The sequence below is a fragment of the Nothobranchius furzeri genome, chromosome 7 (genome assembly GCF_043380555.1).
Source record: "Nothobranchius furzeri strain GRZ-AD chromosome 7, NfurGRZ-RIMD1, whole genome shotgun sequence".
Classification (NCBI taxonomy): Eukaryota; Metazoa; Chordata; class Actinopteri; order Cyprinodontiformes; family Nothobranchiidae; genus Nothobranchius; species Nothobranchius furzeri.
The window spans coordinates 37,727,088-37,747,751 of NC_091747.1; the positions used below are offsets into that span (position 1 = coordinate 37,727,088).

General features: G+C 43.9%; 1 protein-coding gene across 2 annotated transcripts in view; it reads right to left on the bottom strand.

Annotated features, from left to right (window-relative positions):
• nrp1a (neuropilin 1a) overlaps nucleotides 1-20,664 on the bottom strand; it is a 63,742-nt gene that overhangs the window by 32,825 nt on the left and 10,253 nt on the right. For both annotated transcript variants that reach the window (XM_070553053.1, XM_054751352.2), the window contains exons 3-4: nucleotides 10,200-10,381; nucleotides 2,081-2,308 (exon numbers count right to left, since the gene is read on the bottom strand). In XM_070553053.1, coding sequence (XP_070409154.1) covers nucleotides 2,081-2,308; nucleotides 10,200-10,381 — 410 coding nt within the window. The remainder of the gene's footprint in view (nucleotides 1-2,080; nucleotides 2,309-10,199; nucleotides 10,382-20,664) is intronic.

Genomic DNA, 20,664 nt, shown 5'->3' on the forward strand with positions numbered 1-20,664 from the left:
TAAATACCTCAAACTCATTTTCTTAGGCTTCAGGCGCACTCAGCCAAGGAGGTGGAACGAGTAAAGGCTAGACAGGGACAATGGGGAGCGTTTAAGGACAGCAAGCAATAAAAGAACAAGAGGAGCATGTTCCGCTGAGCAGGATGAGAAAAAGGGGGTAAACACAACAGTCGATGGGCAGGAGGTATCAGAAAAAGACAGAAATCTAGCAAAAAAGTGGACTAGAGGAAAAGAGCACAGTGACCTTGTCCCTAGTCTCTGATGTGTGCCGTGATCCGTGTGCATTTATGAGTGTGTTTTCCTGTCAGAGCGAGGGGACCTGCAGCTTATCTGTGATTAGTAATGCTGTGATCAGCGGCGAGTGACAGTCCTGTCTCCCTGCGGCCTCCTGTCATCCAAAACATGCCACTTCCAGCCCAGCTCTGACATGAAAGGCAAAGGCTGGGCCACGAGGACTTACGGGGCAGTGGTGTGATTAATCTTCATAAACCAGGTGCCTGATGTGTGTGTGTGTGTGTCTGGGTGCCTTTAAGTCTGGTAAGTACTGGACTGAGGAGAGAAAAAAAGCTATCTAGATTATCTGCATGACTCCACCGCTTCATGAAATTTTAAAGAACCTCACTATGAACTCAGTGTCCTTGCTGCCTCCTCTTTACTGAGGGAAGAGGAGAAGGACTTCTATCTTCTTCCAGAGTGCTTGTCCAGCGAGGTTTATGTTGGGAGGAGGAGGGGACGAGGAGGTGTGAATCCCCGGCTGCTTGCCCGGACACCTCCCACCTCAGAGCGCTCCAGCTGCTAGCATTCCTCCTGCGCTAATGCAATATCGGTCCAGTCGGCACGGCAGGAACTACCTGGTAAAAGGCACCATGCTACCTTCCTCTCGTGGCTTTTTTTAAGTCGCACACAGCAACTCTCAAAAGGTGTGATGCCACAAAAATTAAAGTGCTCTGAACAGACAAACAAAGTTTTGTTAACTCATGACTGAACTGAGCTTTCAGCTTTCTGTGAGCTTTATTGGTTCAGAAGTAGCACCAAGTATCCAGTTGTTTTCTTTTGAAGTCTTTTGTAAGATTTTTACCTCAAAAGATGAGGGATGCTCTCATTTCTAAGCCTTTGACGGCTCGTCAATCAATACAAATCTCTGAAATGAAACACGCCAAACCTCTAGGGGAAAACACGGAAACGAGCCGCACTCCAGAGAATCAAAGGTCACCTCCGCAAAGTTAAGATCTTCCGAGATGTGAACTTCAACTAAACTCACTTGAAGAGGCGCTGTGATTAACACTTCAACCTTATCACCTGGAACGCAACGCGCGGAGAATACTGAGGAGCACCCGGGTGAATGCAGCCAGAAAAAGTCTTTCACTTTTCAGACGAGTGAGAGAAGCTTTCATCTTTTCCGCACCTTGCATTGGAATCGTCAGCAGAAAAAGAGAAGGAAACTTGAAGATGTACTCGCTGAGTTAAAAGGCTAATCTCAGGCTGTGGGAGCAAGTCTTCTGACACCACCCTCCCTCCCCCACCCTACTCCTCGCCTGCTGATTTTTGAGATGATTGGATTTTGGATCTTGTGGTTCATTTTCTGATCAAGTGTGTGAAAACTAGCTCAGCTCTACTGGTATGAGCATCTTTGTTTCCTCGTGTTAGGAGGAAAACACAAGGAAACTTACGAAGGAAATGCCTTTTTGAGTCATTTCCTGCATGATGGGGCTGTCAAACAAAACCTCAAACACAACACCCCAGATTAGACCTTGAGCTCGTAGACGCATCAGACCTAACAAATCACTGCCTTCACACATCCTGTTCCTTGGACGGGCGGGATACTCTTGTGATCAGGAAGTGTTGAGCGATGACTAAGCATTCTGATGATCGTAAGGCACACATTTTGTCCACTGGTCCAAGGAAAGCACCTCCTCTAGAATATCAGTGGGAAATTAACTTTGAACAAGGCTGAGGAGAAGGAGAAAACCATCACTAAAGACTGGCTTTGGTGCAACAAAACAAACGTGACTGTGACACAGTCTCACACAGGAGTCGCGGGTATTTTAAAAACGGACTTTTGTTTGCCGCCTTCACTCACCTCCAGGGAAACCGTCCCAGATCTCAACACGATCGTAGCGGCAGAATACACCAGTAGGTGGCGTCGTGTCTGGCTCCAGCTCGAAGCTCTCAAACTCCACAATGATTTCGGACATCTTTGGGGCAAAGATCATAAACGTGCAGTCCAGGTTGTTGGGATATTTCTCCGGAAACCCAGGCGACTTTATGACTCCACTGTTGGAGGTGAAGTTCCTGGAGCACTCGGGACCTACAGGAAGGACAAAGCAAAGATGACGAGATGAGAAGATGGCAGTCTGAACTGCGGTTGTGAAAGTGATGTGTTTGGACGCTATTGGGACCAGGCCTGTTTGTGGCCCTCAGCTGGTGGGACCACCTTGATGGCTCTTCTAGTCACAATAAGTTACATTTGCATCCCATAATTTTTTTCCTCTCTTTATTTCTCATTAGGAAAAACTGTGTGTGTGTGTGTGTGTGTGTGTGTGTGTGTGTGTGTGTGTGTGTGTGTGTGTGTGTGCGCGCGCGCTAAATTAGAAACTCCTGGAACATCTGGACCCAACTCTGCAAACATTATTGAATGGCTTCAATCACCAGATTTGAGGAACAAGGAATAAACTGATTCATGCTGTAAAAAAACCTCTCTAACACACACACACACACACACACACACACACACACACACACACACACACACACACACACACACACACACACACACACACACACACACACATATATACACACACACACGCACACACACACACACACAGTTTTTACAAGAGAACATCCAAATATTTATGCACAGCTCCCTAGAAAGCTCCGTTTGAGCTGAGGAGGAGCATTATGACATTCCTCGTGGTCGCTACCTCTCAGAGCCTCATTAACACCAGATTAGGACTCTAGATTGACTGACACATTTTAAAACATCAGACTAACAGCTGAACTGTCATTTTTACAAGTGGGAAAGATGTGACGATGTGGGCTCAAGAGTCGGTCTAAGTTTTTCTAATACACACATCAGAAAAAAACAGTAGTTCTGTCATTCAGGGCAATTATTTGCAGCCATTAGTGGCAGAAATGTACCCAGGATCACATCATTTTCATGCTAGTCTGGCAGCTGGTGTGATGGGTGCAGATGGGTCCAATAGAAACCAAAATTGCAGGGAGTTATCGCTGGATAGAGCTGCCGTGCTGCAGTCGCCGTAGCTCAAATGAACGAGGCAAACTGCTTTTTCCAGCGTCACTCAGGCATCTCGCTGGGCCCCTAATTGAAGACCATCAGGCCCACTTGAGCCTGTCCAACACTGGAGCGTGCGAGAGGCTGGAGAGCCACATTGATTTTCTTTCTTCCTGACTTGAAAGCCACGGCGAGCGTCGTTTTGACTCAAACGAGAGTTGACATTTAGCGTCACAGCTAAAGTGTGGCCTTGGAGAACAGTGGGCACCATTAATTTCACAGCTTCCCTAGTATTTACTCTGAGAAAATGGAGAGAATTTGCCAAAAAGGACAGCATTCCCTGAATGTTGCAGTTCCGCACTTAACCTGGTCACGTTTTTGTGGAGAATGTCCGATATTTTGACGAAGAAATACAATATGTGAGAGACGCTTCTTTGGGAAAAGAGGTTACTTTGAAGTTGTGAATTTCTTCATTTTTCTCCCCAGCTATCCCATCAACCCCTACCCAAAACTGATGTTTAGGAATAATCCACAAAAAATTCAAAATCTCACTCATACAGATCAAAATCTCATCTTGTCCTTACTGTTCAACCCATTTAATCATTTATTAAAGCAGCAACATAAAATGTAAGCTGAAAGAACACCCCCTAGTGGCTGGCTGCAGGATAAACACTAAGCCCCGCCCCCTCAATGTAACATATAAAGAACGTCTTACCAAAATGAATAAAAAATACACCTTAAAATCACTTGTTTCTCTTACATTTTAAATGAAGACACTGATAAAGATTTACTGAATTATTTCACTTTGTTCCGTAATAAATAATAAGAACTAAGATCAAACCCCACCATTCTCAGACTTTATGTTTCTGGCTGCATAAAAGGAATAAAAAGTGAGGCAAGAAATACTCACTGCTCCCATGGGCGAGAAAATCATCCAGCAGATCTTTTTCATCTAGTGCCTCCATGTAGGGGGTCTTCCCCTGCTCCCTTTGCTAAACCCACAACACTTTGAGGCAAAGTCTGAGCGAGTGGCTTTCTCTGATCACTATCACGCCTTTGTGTGCTATTGTCCATGCACACATGCAGCTTGTTTGCTCACATCTGTGTTGACAGGGAGGTTTTCGACAAATTTATTGAACGTTTGACTCCCTGCCCTCAGACCTCATCTCTGTTACACCCTGTGTTCTTTTATCGCCTCCCTGGTTGGTGTCATCTTTAGAAGATTCATCACTGTGGTGAGAAAAGGGTTAAAAAAGGAATAAAACGGGTCTGCAAATAAAAGGAGAAACACACGTAGTTGCATTTCATCCACAATGAAACAGACAGTTTGACCAGAGTGCAGCTGGCAGTGCAATGGCTGCCTTCAGACAAGCAGCTGGATTTATGGGAGGAAGTAAGAAAAAAAGAAGAAACCTTGAATGCACATTTACCTCCAGCATCCGACCAGACACTTAAATGCTTCCTTTAACTTTATTTTCACTGAGCCCTTCTCCTCTGAAACCAGGAGTAAATAAACGCTGTTTGTGACTCGCTCACTGAGTAATTAAGAGTTTGTTTAACGCCACAAGCTGCAGCAATCGTACGTGATGGAGATTTGATTTTAGTCTTTGCAAGTGTTTGAGATGAATATGAACCTTAAATAAATATGCCTCCAACATTTTAGGAGCGAGTTTCAGCCGTTCGTCTCCCTGATGACTTGTTCCTCTGTGTTTCTATTAAGCTGTTGCTCTAAGTGCTGAAAAGCAGACCCGAGACCAGCCATTAATCACTGGAGCAACACTGCTGCAAGTACCCAGCTCTAAAAGTGACAGCTGCTCGCTGTGCTCATTTTTCTAATTTCTCTCTCTTCTTCCTTCAAGTTTCAAATCTCCTTTTATCAGCTAATCACAGCTCCAACACACTCCAGTCCCAAAAACCAACCACTTCCTTTAGCAATTAAAGCCACAGCCATGAGAGCTGATTGTGTTGTTTTTGGACGGCAAAGGAAACCATCACTGTTTGGCATGTTGCTCTCTAGCTGGTCATTAAGGCAACCCCCCCACCCCCATCCTCACCCATCACAGGCATCCCCTCCCCTTCATCTTGCCCTCATGCCACACTGACAGAAGGGTTAACTGCTGGTGGAAAATTAACTCTTTCTGCACTAAATCAACCATTAACCAGAAAGCAGGAGGTAAGTCACTTAAACAGATGGACACACACACACACACACACACACACACACACACACACACACACACACACACACACACACACACTGTGGAGCTATCCTGATGGTATGTGGCATGTGCCCACGATGTCAGCCCTCAGGTGGAGTCTCCCTCCTTAATCTTCTAGAAATTGCCCAAATTTTCCATGATGGTTGTGTGTGTGTGTGTGTGTGTGTGTGTGTGTGTGTGTGTGTGTGTGTGTGGTGACCCTGCATCTTTAAATCATATGTGAGTCACACCATCTACCTTTGTCAACCTCATACTATTTTCACAGGTGTGCTGTCAGCGTTGGATCACGTTGACGAGACAAATGGGGGAGCAGGAAAATGAAAAGATGTTTTGTTGTGTGCCCCCCCTCATAGAATGACTCATTCTGCTGTGCAGCAGTGATGGTTTAATGGTGTGTGTGTGTGTGTGTGTGTGTGTGCGCGGGGGGGGGGGGGGGGGGGGGGGGGCTGTAATCAGCTAGCAGTGTGGTCTAAAGCCGGTATCTCACTGGGCTGAGACTTGCTGGCAGCAGGCTGCAAACAGCACTCCTGAGGTAGTTTTCAAACTGTTGTGAAATGTTTTTCAGGGTTCTCGGTTTCCTAGCGTGAGTTGCACATGCTGGAATTCTGAACAAGTTCCAAAAAGCTGCGAGACACATTTTCTCTCAGAAACAGAGTTGTTGTCTGGAACTCTTATGGAGTAAAGGACATTTAAGACAACATGAGGGGTTGGGGAAGCTGGACTGAGTCAGCATGCTGTGGATAATCTGCAGCAACAATGTTTGCACAGGTTTTGGTCAACAGTTGCTATTTATTAGCTTTTTCAGCAAATGTGTTAAATACCAGTTCTGGGTCATCGCAAAACAATTTGTATCCGTTTTAGTACAATTTTGTGTCCAACTAGCTGTGCGGTGCAGACGTAGACTGTTTCAGATGACTAGGATGGTCGTTACTCACTCCAGATCCACATTCAAAACTATCCAATCCTTTTAAACTGAAACCATAATTAGTGAGGTCGATCTCACCGCCGTCAATCCTTGTGTCCTTTTTAATCACGAGGTAAAAACAGCTAAAACAGCAAACTACGGTCTTCAGTTAAATGTAGAGCTGCTTGAACTGGCTTAAAACTAAGATTATTTCCAAAAATATGTGAAACTTTTAAGAGAATATGTGAAAAGTGCTCATTTCGAAGAGCAGGATTTTATTTTTTTCAAATCCGGCTTGTTCGGCCTTTATATACACCTTATATTATCAGCCTGAAGTGAAAAGCCTCTAAACAGAGAAACATGTCGCCAACCTGCTCCCTTCAGCCCAAACATCCCTCCCACTCGTCCTCCCTCCCAGCCGTTCTCGCTACCCCGTCTCTTGCCAGACTTCAGCCAGCGGAGCGAGGCTGCCAATTTGCAGGCTATAAAATAAATAGCCCGTGCTAATTCAGATGGCTGGATGAGACCGAGGAGTGGAGAGGGGTAGAGACTGATGTGGAAGTAGCCAAACGGAGAAGCAAAACAACCTGTTCTCTTCCAATTAGACACTTTGCAGGCAGCAGCTGATAAAAATCACGCCAACATTTTCAACTGTAGGTGAGGAAGTTTACAGCTTCAGAGGGTCAAGCTGCACATATAAACACACTTTCATAAGCTGGCACATGATCCATAAAGGGTGTGTGTGTTTACATGTGTTTGTTTGTTTATCTACCATGTGACCTTTGCTTGAGGAACTCCCCGAGGCACGCTCGCAGGGATTCAAGTTTATGATCACAGCGGTAAACAGGTTGAGTTCTGCGCCTCCTATTATTGACACGCACCAGCCTCCTCGTTTCTTTATCCGCTATCGGCACATCTGTGTATCATCATTAACATTGCATGTGTTAGCCGACGCAATGTTTTCCCAGCTAATGCCCTGTTTGTTGATAAGCTGTGCTAATCAGCTAGCTTTGTGTCTTCCATTCTGCTTGGATGTCTCTCCTTCTCGCTCCAGCAAACAAGAGCTGTTAATTGATTTCAGAGCCGTTCTTGGCTGGAGTCAGTGCCGTCGTAGTCAAAACACGAAGCGAATTCAAAGGATAACGAGGGTCCGGATCCAGAAAGGCAGTGACGGCCCACCCGCGGCGCTCCTCTCTGCAGGGAGGAACGGGGCTGGGCGCGGAACACCCAGATGAAAAATTTCTGCCACCACTCAACTCTGATTCCACTTTGAGTTCAATCAGCACAAATGCACCGCTTGTCGTCAAGCAGTAGCTTTGTATATCCACTTAAAACCCTTTTTTTTTCTTTTTCTGGTTGTGTATTTTCTCATCTAAAGCCAGTCTGTCGGCCCCAGACTGTCAGAAGGCTCCTAACATGGCTCATTTATAATCAGTCCTAACTGATAAACAAAACCAAGAGATGCTAAAGTGATCGTGGAAAGAACGTAGCCGAGTTAAGCGGCCTGTGGAGGGGAACGAGGCTGCGTGAGCAAATGAGGCTGCATATGTCGGAGAAGATTGTCACTTTGATCTCATAAATGGCCCCGCTCTTCACCAGCTGTCCTGCTGTGGTGATGACGTTCTCACAGCCAGACACACACACACACACACACACACACACACACACACACACACACACACACACACACACACACACACACACACACACACACACACACACCAGTCCAGATTAAAAGGATGGAAAAACCTTGCCAGGCTATTTATTATGTCTCAGAGGTCATGAGGGGGAAGGGGAGGGCTGCCCCAGGGACTGCTGCTCAGGTTAATCAATGAAAGTGGAGTCTGAAGCACCTGTCTACCTCCACTAACACTCATTTCCTAAAAAGGCTGTCCTCTTTCTCTTATCTTCTTCCAGTGCAAACAAAGAAGAGCATGATGTTCTCCCTAAGCCCCTGATAAGATAGACATCCTCAAATGACATATACGCATAAATAAATATTAACCACCCTTTTTTTGCTCTGTTATGATGCATCAGGGACCGTGAGGTTGACATGAACACTGTAAAGTGGTCTGAATTCACTTTCTCCACCAGCAGCCTGTCACATGTAATAACGGCCGGTTGACATCCTCGCTCCAGACGGCCATTTGACGATAAACCAACACTTGAAACAACATTTGTTCAATCACCGCTTTGCAAATTACAGCCTTGCTTATGGTATAATAATTCACACCACACAAAAAGTGCTACAATTATTGAACATATGGGCCTATGATTCATTTGTTTTGGAACGAGCACATCGGTTGCCATATTGCATTTGCATAAAGTGATGCCTTGACTGAAGCATAAACAAACCATGAAATTAAGACTCTCACTTGTTTGGCAGTAGCATTCATCCAGTTTTTCTTCTCTATCAGACTTTGTGTTTAGCAGATCAAATGACAGAAGCTTCAACATTCCCTTAATCTTAAATCAAGACTAACTAGCACTTTTTCAGTGGAGTCAAAGCCAATTAGCTCAAACCTTGAAAATAATCTCATTCTGTGTGGTGAATGATTCTCAGCTTCTACCACATCTCACATTTCAACTAAACCACGGTTGATTCGCTTTTTAAGCCATCTTTAAAAGAAAAGAGTCTTCTATACTCTTCCTGTTGTACAGTGTATCGGAGGGAAGGCGCAGCATTTGTCATGGCTGTTTTAAATCAAGCATACCCTAAAAGTTGTAAATGTCTAGATTTTTTAAACACAGTGCATTTACAGGTGCATCTGCGTTGATTTAGGTCAATCTAAAGTAATAAACTGGGAGTTTTCATCCCAGTTTACGTTAGAAAACCAAACTCTCAAATGAAGTTTGTTCCACTCCGGTACAGTAGGTGGCGACATGCACCCTTTCATTTCAGCTTTCTTTTGGTTAGCTTATGGCAACGCAGATGGGAAACAAATGCTGGTCGGAGTGAAGCAGACGACGTTAAAACAGGAAATGGACAATGTCCTAAGGCAGTGGTTCCCAAAATTATTTAGCCGCGCACCCCCTTCTATGTCCCGACCATGTCGACGCACCCCCCAGCCCCCACATCAGGGCATGGCTATATATATATATATATATATATATATATATATATATATATATATATATATATATATATATATATATATATATATATACTATATCAGACGTCAAGCTAAACAGACAGGGTTAAAAAAAATGATCGACCTTTTTCCCCCATCACTTTCATTTTTTAAATAGTAATTAATAAACATTCGATACCATTACAATTTCCTTTGATTTAATTTTAAATAAATATTTAGAGTGCCCAGGTAGCACATAAAAAATGCAATTTAACGCTTTTCTTAAAGTGGGAACGTTTAACCTGTGCGGCCAGAGCGCTCTCCTTCGTGTACTGCTCGATGGTGTAACACTTGCTACTTTGAGGTGAAGAAATTATCAGAATGCCGCTTCCACGATCTCGTCACATCCAGAAGTTACCAGCATCAGCTCAACTGAGCCGTTTATATGCAGATGTAGTTGGTTTCTTACAGCATTATCTGGGTGCTTCAGCAAGATTTGAGCTAGTTCACCTGAAGCAAGACCAACATGCTTACATTTAAAAAGACAGCAGTCTATTTAGGGCAATAGTTTGGGTTTTTGGACTGAGTTGTAGCCATTTTTTTCCTTATTTGCTGAGGTCGATCTCCTGTAGGGACCATTTTTAACTGGGTTGACTCCAAACATTTATAGGCTGTAGGTGTACATGCAATGAAGACTTTATGGGAGATTAATTCAAATGCATCCAGGATTCCATTTGAACTCCAGTGGCAGAAATAATTTTGCAACTCACCAGTCTTGAAGATCTCATATCGGATGGAGAAACCCGCTCCGTGGGTCTCGTAGTCCGACACAAACTTTATGAAAAGCTGATTTCCAGACGAGATGACCGGAGAGGGAGCGATCTTCCCACAGTACTTCCCCACCAGCTGACCATTCTCGTCCACGCCATCTCGCACCTCCACATAGTCGTACCTGAGCACAGCCACAAGAGGTGGTGTCAGGAAGGCTGGGTTCATGAAACAGGTTTTTAGTTGTATAATGAAATACAGTTGAGCACACAATCATACTCAGAGGACCACAAACACCAAGCCAAACAGCAAACCGTGCAGGTAATGTAGTGGAAATAAAACACTGTGTGCTAATGAGGTCTCAGGTTGAAACGCAGAGAACAGGTGGGGTTACACACACACACACACTGAGGAGATTTTTCTCTTCCCAACAACACGGGTCAGATTTATCTACCTGTGGTTTCCCTAATTGTTTTTCAACTTTTGGTAAAATTAATAAAAATCCAACTCAGAATTTTGCATTTCAAAAGAAACGTGATGCCCAATGCTTTTATGAACGCTGACATGTACATCTGAGGCTGGTGGAGGACAGATGGGGGTTCCTGGACAGTGAGGGTTGTCTGAACAGCCTCTGGTTACTGGAGCATGCGTGTGCTTTCAGGCACTTTTTAAGTCTACAATAAATGTGTTTGATGTGTGGCTTTTCACTCCAGTGGCTGCCTGCATGTCCGTGTGTGTGACTTTGAAGGATGGGTTGAGATGAGTTTTCTGTGCCCGGGTTTGGATTGTGAGTGGCAGAACTCCAACAGAATCTTTTTTTTTTTATTTGGGCTCAGGTTACTACTGCTTCTAATTGCTTATAATGTGATTTCAAGTGTCAACGCTACCATTTGAACATTTTCCTGGCCAAACTACCCTGCCTTCCCCTTTCTGCGGCAACAAAATGATGTGTGTGTGTTTACCATCCAGCAGGTGTGTGGTCAGGTTCAGTCACACACCTGCAGAAAAATATGTGCCCTCTGTGCTAAGGGGGCTTATTTTCATAGTTCTGTTTGATTCCCAAATTACTGTCAAAACATCAGGTCTCCAGTGATCATGAACCCTCTTAATGCCTGGCTTTTACCACAAAAAAGTGATTTACACTTTGAATAGAGGGGCTGTCAGGTTAACTCCCTCAGGTGGAGTTCAGCGTGCTTCCACATGAAGCTTTGACACCTTTTTATTAAACGGTTTCTTTGACCTGCCTCACAAGGGGAAACAAATATTAAGCCGAAACTTATGGGAGAGGGTGGGAATCGGGAAGGATGAAGTGAAACAGGAGTCCCATATAACTAGTTCATTCAATTCAATTCAAAAATACTTTATTAATCCCAGAGGGAAATTGATTGCTGTAGTAGCTCAGAATAATAATAATAATCAAGTCATCAAAGAGATATTGTATATTACAATGGCTGTTGGCAGGAAGGATCTCCAGTAGCGGTCAGTGTTGCAGCCAAACTGAAGAAGCCTCTGACTGAAGACACTCTTCCGTTGCCGGACAGTCTTGTGAAGAGAATGCTCAGGGTTGTCCATAATTTTCTTGATTCTCTGGAGAATCCTTCTTTGCATCATCTCCTCCAGTGGTTCCACAGTCGTCCCCAGAACAGAACCAGCCTTTTTAATTAGGCTGTTGAGCCTTTTCAGGTCCCTGCTTCTGATGCTGCTACCCCAACAGACGATGGCTGAAGTGATTACACTCTCAACAACAGACTTGTAGAAGATGTGCAGCATCTTGCTACAGACATTGAAGGACCTAAGCGTCCTCAAGAAGTGCAGTCTGCTGTGTCCCTTCTTGTAAACGGCTTTGCTGTTCTTTCTCCAGTCCAGTCTGTTGTCCAGGTGAACTCCAAAGTATTTGTATTCCTAAACCACCTCCACTTCTTCTCCCATGATGGAAACATTGTTTGACTCCACCCTGTTTCTTCTGAAGTCTAAAATCATCTCCTTTGTTTTGTTCACGTTCAAGGCCAGATGATTGTTTTCACACCATGCCACAAAGCGCTCCACCAGCTCTCTGTAATCAGCTTCCTGTCCATCTCTGATACACCCGACAACTGCAGAGTCATCTGAGTATTTCTGTAGATGACAGGTCTCTGATTTGTACTGGAAGTCTGAGGTGTACAGGGTGAAAAGGAATGGTGAGAGTACAGTCCCCTGTGGTGCTCCAATGATACTGATCACCTGGTTTGATGTGCAGTTCTTCAGCCTCACAAACTGTGGTCTGTTTGTCAGGTAGTCTTTAATCCAGGCGATAGTTGAGGCCCCCACCTGTGTCTTCTGGAGTTTCTGGCAAAGTACATCAGGCTGGATTGTGTTAAATGCACTGGAGAAATCAAAGAACATGACCCTGACAGTGCTGCCTGCTTTGTCCAGATGACAGTGGGTTGGTTGAAGCAGCTGGATGATGGCATCTTCAACTCCATCTCCATGGCGATAAGCAAACTGCAGCGGGTCCTGATATGTCCTAGTTTGCTTATTCAGGTGGACCAACAGGAGTCTCTCCAGGACCTTCATGATGTGGGATATCAGGACAACCGGTCTGTAGTCGTCATTGACTGATGGGCGAGTTTTCTTTGGAACTGGAACAAGGCAGGATGTCTTCCACAGGACTGGAACCTTCTCCTGGGCCAGGCTGAGGTTGAAGAGGTGCTGCAGAATCCCACAGAGCTGCTCTGCACAGGCCTTCAGTACTCTGGGGCTGACACCATCTGGACCCTGTTCAGTCTCTCCAGCTGCCTCTTCACCTGACTTCTAGAGACAGACAGGTGGGAGGGGGAGGTAAATGGGGCAGCAGCATCTCCTGACTTGGTTGAAGACAGATTTATAGTATTTATTTATTATAGTATATATTTATAATAAATGATCTGATTAAACTCAGATAAAATGGATTGTGCTTTAAAATGTGTCGCTGGGCCACTTTAAAACGTGTTCAAGTTGTAAATAATTAGAATGAGCTTTGCTCGTGGCACATTAGTGTTTGGCTCAAAACTTTAAACACTTAAAGGGTGAATATGGAACAACGTAATAAAAAGCTACATTTAAGAAAAATAACACCCCCTAACTAAATTTTCATTTTGACAGGCACAACACTGGGTTTATGTTTACATCTACCAGCCATTAGAAGGCACCGTTGTGGGTTGTCAAATATGGTAAACAGATCCGCGGCACAGCGAGGCTTGCACTGTGGAAAATGGCGGACGCAGCGAGTCAAGCAGCTGTTAATGAGCCCAGAAGATGTTCTAACGTTAAATACTGTTGTAAAATGAACTTATTAGTAGAAAAGAGTCCTTACCCTGTACGATTTGTTACTGGACACGGTGCTGGCTGGTTACTTAATGTGTCAGCAGTGAACCTGGCATCCCGACGACAGGAAACCATGTTCTATTGGTACAGCTACTGTACAACCTCCACACACTAGACGTTGCTATGGTGTTCATGTTTTACATTCAACCTTTAAAATGGTTGAAAATCCCTTAAAGATGACCACAAAACTAAAAGCGCCTTTCTGTCTCTGAAGCCAGCGTTCACCATGAAACACCAAAGTGCTCAGACTAAAACAGTTTAATCACAAAATATTTTCTCTCATTTGTTTTTTCTAAGTTTCTTATAGAAGCAGCTTATCTGGAAAATCCCCAGCTCTGTTTTTACTGGATTTTCTCCATTTCTCTTGTGATTCAAGTGTGATTTCAGGTCATTTAAACTTGACAGAGCACCAGCTATAGCCTCAGCCCTGCTCGACACACAAGCACCTCTTTGTTTCTGTCCTTTATCAGCTGCAGCTTGCTTTAGAAAACATAACATTAAAAATAATCATGTTCCACGTGACGTTTACATGGTTTTTCTCTACTGTGCAGCACGTAGCAAAGACACAACTTTGTTTTAAAGGTCGTCCTTGTTGGGATGATGTCATACAGACTAATTGACTTGAATAGTAGTTTTTGTTTTTAAAAACAAGTTTAAGTAATAGTACAAGCATTTTAGTCACGTAAGTGTAAACTTCTGGTAATGTGGGGATGCTACGGTAAGAATTATTCCCCGATTGTGTTTTATTTAATGAGAGTGAATTTATCAGCTTAATTCCTCTCCTGTTTTTGGCTCCTGGCTCACAGCAGAGAGCATCAATCTTCCTGCGGCCCTCCTCTGGTCTATCAGCAGATTTATAATTCACCTCAGAATCCCAGTCTCTGCAGCTCTCCCATCCTCTCCCCACTGCAACTGCCAAAAGCTGAGCTTTGCAATGTGCCTAAAAAAATTGATTCTGAGATGCATCACCGAGATGAAGAGTTGCAGGCTTCGGTACGTGTAAACGTGTGTTGCCAATTTTCAGGTTGTGCAAGGAAATCTGTGCAGACGCTGAGTATTGTGAGGTGTGAAGGTGTGCGCACGAGTAGCATCCCTCTGCGTCGGATCCGTGCAGACCTGGTTGTCACCATTCAAAGAAGACAAAGCTGTTTACTGCATTTTTACCATCATCAGCTTGGATGGCCCTCGTTAAGGCAGCGCAGCAGGGCGGAGAGCGCAGATGGAAGAGCGAAAGCGCCCCGGGGTCTTCGCTGTGAGAGATAAGGAACCTCTTTCTTCAAAATGTCTCTATTTGTGCCTAAATGAGCGGTGCATCAGCCAGAACTCTAGTGGTTCTGCGCCGGCGAGTCCACACACTCCACTCTGCTAACGCAGATCCATCCAGGCCCTTATCATCTGGAAGGCGTTATGGGAGCCGCTTGGCTGGGCCGTTTGATGCCTCCCAAAGTCTCTGGTGCTGCCAGCTGTACTAAATATAGCTCAAATCTATTGCTGTAAACACCTGTGGGTACTCGCTTCCATGGTCCAGAGTCCTCGAGGAGGACAGAGGACGGTTAACAACCTCTATCTTGGATCATAAAACAAATCCACGGTCTTGTGTCCTACTTAGAAAACCCCTGACAGTGCCACAGTTTTGGTGTTTCCCACTGCTCTGCTTCCTCCCGACCTGCCAAGTTACACTTAGAGTCCTCTCCTCAGGTGTCAGCGTGGTGATGTTTATGTTTTATCTCTGCTGCTGCTCTTATTCCTTGTGACAATGCAATCTAGTTAAGCCATGCAACTGTTTATCTGTCTTGTATGCTTTGGGTCTGGTGGGCCGAGAACACACAACACACACGGACAGATAACTGCACGCACACATACCCAGTGAGCTGCCTACCACAGTGCTAATAGTGAAAACGGTTTGACAATCCAGCGGGGAAATTAAAGAGGAGGGGGAAAAAAAGCAAAGGGGTAAGAGACCGAGGGGGGTGGAGGGGGTGAATGTAATTCTCTACGACCTTCGCTTCGCCAACTCAAATGTATTAGGCTGCCTTCTTTCTTCAGGCGCAGAGAAAAAGCAATCCGCCAGTGTCAAACGAGAACATTAGTCCTCTGTGCGGAGACGAAGAGAAGGCGACAAACCATCGGCCTAACAATATAACGGTTATACCGCCTGAAGCTTTCCCATGAAAATAATCTGTCCTCCCTCTATAAATGTCTGCTTGATATGGTTGTACAAAAGCAATACAATCCGGGGCAATGGAGTAACACTATGACGAACTATGTAAGCCTAGTAGAATTGGTTAGATTTCTTAATAAGACCATTTATAAGCTCAAACTTTGTGGAAAAGCTCAGAACAAAGCAGGTTTTTCTCCCTAGCTGTCCTGTGGTTCATACACAACACCTGCCTGGACCCTTTCACTTGTATTTCTCTCCAGATGACCAAGTATAGCTTGTTGATGCATGAAAACTTGTCACCTACAGCATGTCAAAACATCTCTGTGCAACACGAGGGGAGCGGTGGACTCAGGACCAGGGAGACTATGCTGTCAGCTGTCAGAACACTCCAGGTAGCAGATGGACCTCAAGTCCTCTTCTAACAAGCTGTCACCTCAGGCTCAGGAAAAATATCATTAACATTTGTGCAAACAAAGGCGAGTCGATCTCTGAGGTCGTTTTTCCAATCACGGAGAAGGCAAATCTCTCCAAAAAAAAAAAACTCCCTCCTCTTTCTTTATTTTCCATCCATGTGACACTTATTTTTCCAGACTAGAAAAAGAATCGTGCTTTTTATTTGGGCTCCAGTCCAACGTCAGTCCAGAAGCAGCAGGTTTTTATCCTAACATCTTTAACTAAAAGCACCAATCGATCAGAGTTTTATTGACAGAAAATGATTCTGCCAGATGTTCAAACACAAAGCACATCTGCAGATTTTAAACCCCCTCCGCTAATGTTGTGACTGCAGGAAATAATTGCAGCAGATCAGTGCCGCAAAATGTGGCAACTCATCCAGCTGGACGAACCGCCAGCCAATCAGAGAGGCTGACTTAAATAGTGGTTCTTTGCGGGCACGTCTGCATTTGCACACCGCCACATGTGCTTCCACATGTAAGGAGTCAGATAAAAAAGCTGGATGAAAAGACGCGGGATGTTTCTCTCTCCGACCGCCCAGCTGCACTCGCCCAACGAGCGTCTTTGCCTGCCACCATCACACACTCTTCGACTCGGCGATGTTTTATTTTTAGATGCCGAAACTGTTTTCCAATTTTGCTGCGGCCTTGGCCGCACATTTGTAAAGCATATTCCTACGCTGCAATTATCATTAGCACTGATGGATTTAGCATGCTTACATCCATTAGCTTCCCTAATTATACCGTCAAGAGATCTGCTGTCACCAACAATCAAATTAATGAGTTTGGGTATTTAGGCTCTGTTATTGCATCCCCTCTCCTTCTAATCCTCCATTCAGAAATATGAGCACACAGAGATGGGGAGGGGAGGTATTCAGCACAGCGCATGTTCCTGACTGCTCAGAACTCCAGAAAAGAGTGACTGGAGGATGTGAGTGGGTGAGTGCTTTGGAAGCCACGCCCACCTCACATGTAACTGCACTATGACCTCCGAGGACACAGAACCACGTTCAGCTGATTCGCTCCTCCGTTCTCCTTTTTTTTCATTCATCTTTCTTGAAGCTGCTTTCTTCTCTCCCTAAAGCTTTGAGTGTGACAAATAGGTCATCATATTGAGGTTAGAGGAGTCTGATTATACGTCAAAAAATAAAAAAGAAAGAAAAGTAGAGCTTTTACAGTCGGACATCTGAATGGTTTCACACATAATTTGGCACTCACAATTCCACTTTTGCACAAAGAGGCTAACATTCACTCTGTTTAACAGCGAAAATGACTTTTTGCTGAGCTCAGAAAATTCTTTGTTCGTGAGAAAATTCAACGTTTAAGAAAAAGCTGCAGTTTCTTTAAAGACTGAATATAAAGTGACAAAATACCTCTTAAAATACCTTTTTCTTATACAATAAAACCCTGCATCTCCTTATTATACGAATTTTGGAAGATTAAGTAGAGAAAATTATGAACCCGCCCAAGGTTGAAATGGAAGTACACATTTAGCTCTTTAATTCTTTCTGAAAGCTGAGCCTCAGAATTAAAATGGCTTTAAATACAACACAGTGCACGATATGAATTTTTATTCTCTGAACGAGTGCTTTTACTGATGAAACGACTAGCCCTTTGGCTAGCTTTCGAAGAAATGCCTCATACAATAAAAGCAACAACCTGGTAATGGCCTTATTATATAGTCTTTCTCACACGAGAGCTGCGTAATACATCAATTATACAACCTCTTTGGAAAAGGTTTAACGTTTTCACACACAGCCTGAAACCCTCTGATATGCTTAACAAAGGACCTCGGAAATAAAAGAAAAAAGATGAAAATCACTCTAAAATTCAGGAGAGAGAAAGAAAAGAAAGAGAGCATATGTTTTCTCAAAGAGAGCGGGAGCGAAGGATAATGGCTCCAGCCCATTTCTGGGGGGTCATTACAGAAAGGAATGGATCCCATTTGTCCCACCTTGACATTTGAGAGGATCTCTGATTACACGGGAGAGCGGAGCGGGCAGAGGTGAGCGAGGAGTCTTCCACGAGGGGGTGTGGAGCGGCTCTGGTGATACGCAGTCGCTACAACAATGAGAAGTCAAGGGTAAAAATAACAGGGCAACGTGTTCCACAGCAGGGATGACCTCTGAACTTGTGTCTTTAACACTGTGCAACACCTCAGTGACATGAATACGTACATGACCACGCGGCTGGGATGGAGGGACCATCATGGCGCAGGTCAGTGGAGAGGGTTTAGTGTTACAGCAGCGTGAAATGTGTTTCTGAGTAAACGTTGTGAATGGTTATTATTTTATGGAGCTGCACAATCAAGCAAATCTGTATTTCGCTTTCAGCTCCAAGCAACCATAAAAACCATCTTACCAACAAAAACAAGATATTTTAACTATTTGTACGAGCGTGCTTTTATTTTATCATGCCTTCCAAATGACACCCACTTCCACCCAAAGACGAAAGTCCAGACCTGTTGTACTTCCAGACTTCAGCAAAATTTTACTGACGGTGTTTGATGCATGTGAAAAAAATCTCTCCAATATTTTAATAAATGACCCTCACAGTCTCTGGAACAACGTCCAGATGACTCTTAGCTTCGACACTCCTGGACCATGTTTGGACTTCTGGACTCCCATAGCTGCTCTTCTCTACTTTTATAGCATCACTATTAGGGCTGGGCGATATGACGATTTTAGACTGTTTTACGATCTACACATCTGATGGTCTGTCATTTTTGAGAGACCTTTTTATCACGATTCACAGCTCTGCTGTTGAAATTCTGCCTCTGAATGAAAAGGGAACTTACCTCCGGCGAATGACACGCCTTTGTTTGACCCTTAACCAATCAGAGTGAGTCATAGTAATATATTAGTGCCCCGCTTGTTTTCACCTGTGTGTGAACAAACATGGCTTTGGCCGCGGCTGAGAGCGACAGCGAGGTTTTCGTTCCGAAGAGGAACGCCTCGTCCATTATATGGAACTGGTTTGGTTTTTCACCAGATGACAAAGAGCAGCGAAACGTCATTTGCAAGGAGAGTGTCAAGGCAAGTGATGGCAGCACCACAAACTTGTTTAATCACTTGAAAAGAAGGCATCCCAAACAATACAAGGAGAGCCAGCTGGCAGCTAAAGCTAAAAAGCCTGCGGCTGCAGCTGCAGCGGCTAGTGCTTCTTCCAGGCAGCAAACGCTAACAGAAACACTCACAAAACTCACTCATTACGACAGAGACAGCAGACGATGGAACAGCGTGACAGATGCAGTGATGTACCACTTGGTTAAAGATTTGTGTCCCATGCGAACAGTAGGAGTGGGATTTAAGAAAATGATAAAAACATTGGATCCGCGCTACGAGTTTTCCAGCCGCAAGTATTTTTCGAGCACCGCCATTCCACGCATGTACGCTGAATGCAAAGTGCGAGTTGCAGAAAATATTCAGAATGCGCAGTTTTTTGCTACCACAAGCGATCTCTGGTCCAGCCGCACATCAGAGCCATATTTGAACTTAACTATCCACCACATGAGCAACTGGGAGCTACATAGTATTTTGAACAAGTTAATGTTTGCACAATACGTTTGCAATTGACATGTTTGCACTTTAAATATGTTTACGACTTTAATTTATGTTAAGTTACTTGAAAAACGAGAAAAACTGTGATTTTTTGTAATTGTTTCTCTCAGGGCTTTTATCATCTCTGGTGTGAGTTTAAAATATAAGTGTGTTAGCACTGTGCTGATTATCCCTAATATGAATAAATGTTTGTTTATTCAATGTTTCTCTTCTTTAATACACAATTGAAGTTATGCTATTCATGGATAAAAAATCGTGATAAAATCGAAATCGTGATAAAATATTGGAAAAATCGTGATATTCTATTTTTGCCATATCGCCCAGCCCTAATCACTATCTGTCCATTTTATCTTGTGACTGGTCAATTCAGTTTTAATCCACTCTTGTAACACGTATATCTCTGACATATTCTAAAATCCTAAACAGATCTAAACATTTAAAACTGCATTAAAGATCATTTCAGCCCTGTAACGAAACACCGAAAAGCAACACGACTTTACCAGCTGCTGACTTAAATCTCCACTTTCAGCCTCTTTAAAAGGAAAACTCTGGGTGGTGCTTCTCAACTGAGTAAACAACTGAATTAACCATTTACTGTATATGCTATTGTCAGAGGCTTGCATTAAACCTCTTCTGACCTCATCGAGGCTCAATAAAGTATTAGTATTGGCCCATTCATCCAAAACCTGCCATAGTTCATTTTTACACTTTGCCCTATAGCCAACAGAAGACCACATTCCTCCAGAAGAGAAGAATAATCCACAGATAGTATCCAATTTGCTCTGAGTTTGCCATAAAAGAGGGGTGCTTGTTACCGGGGCAGAGCATTACTGGACTTCCTGCTCATGAAATGCAGCATGCACATTAATGATCTCATATACTGGCTTTAACCATGTGACAAGATGAAATACATGATAACTGTGAGTATTAGAGAGTGACCCATCGGACCTGA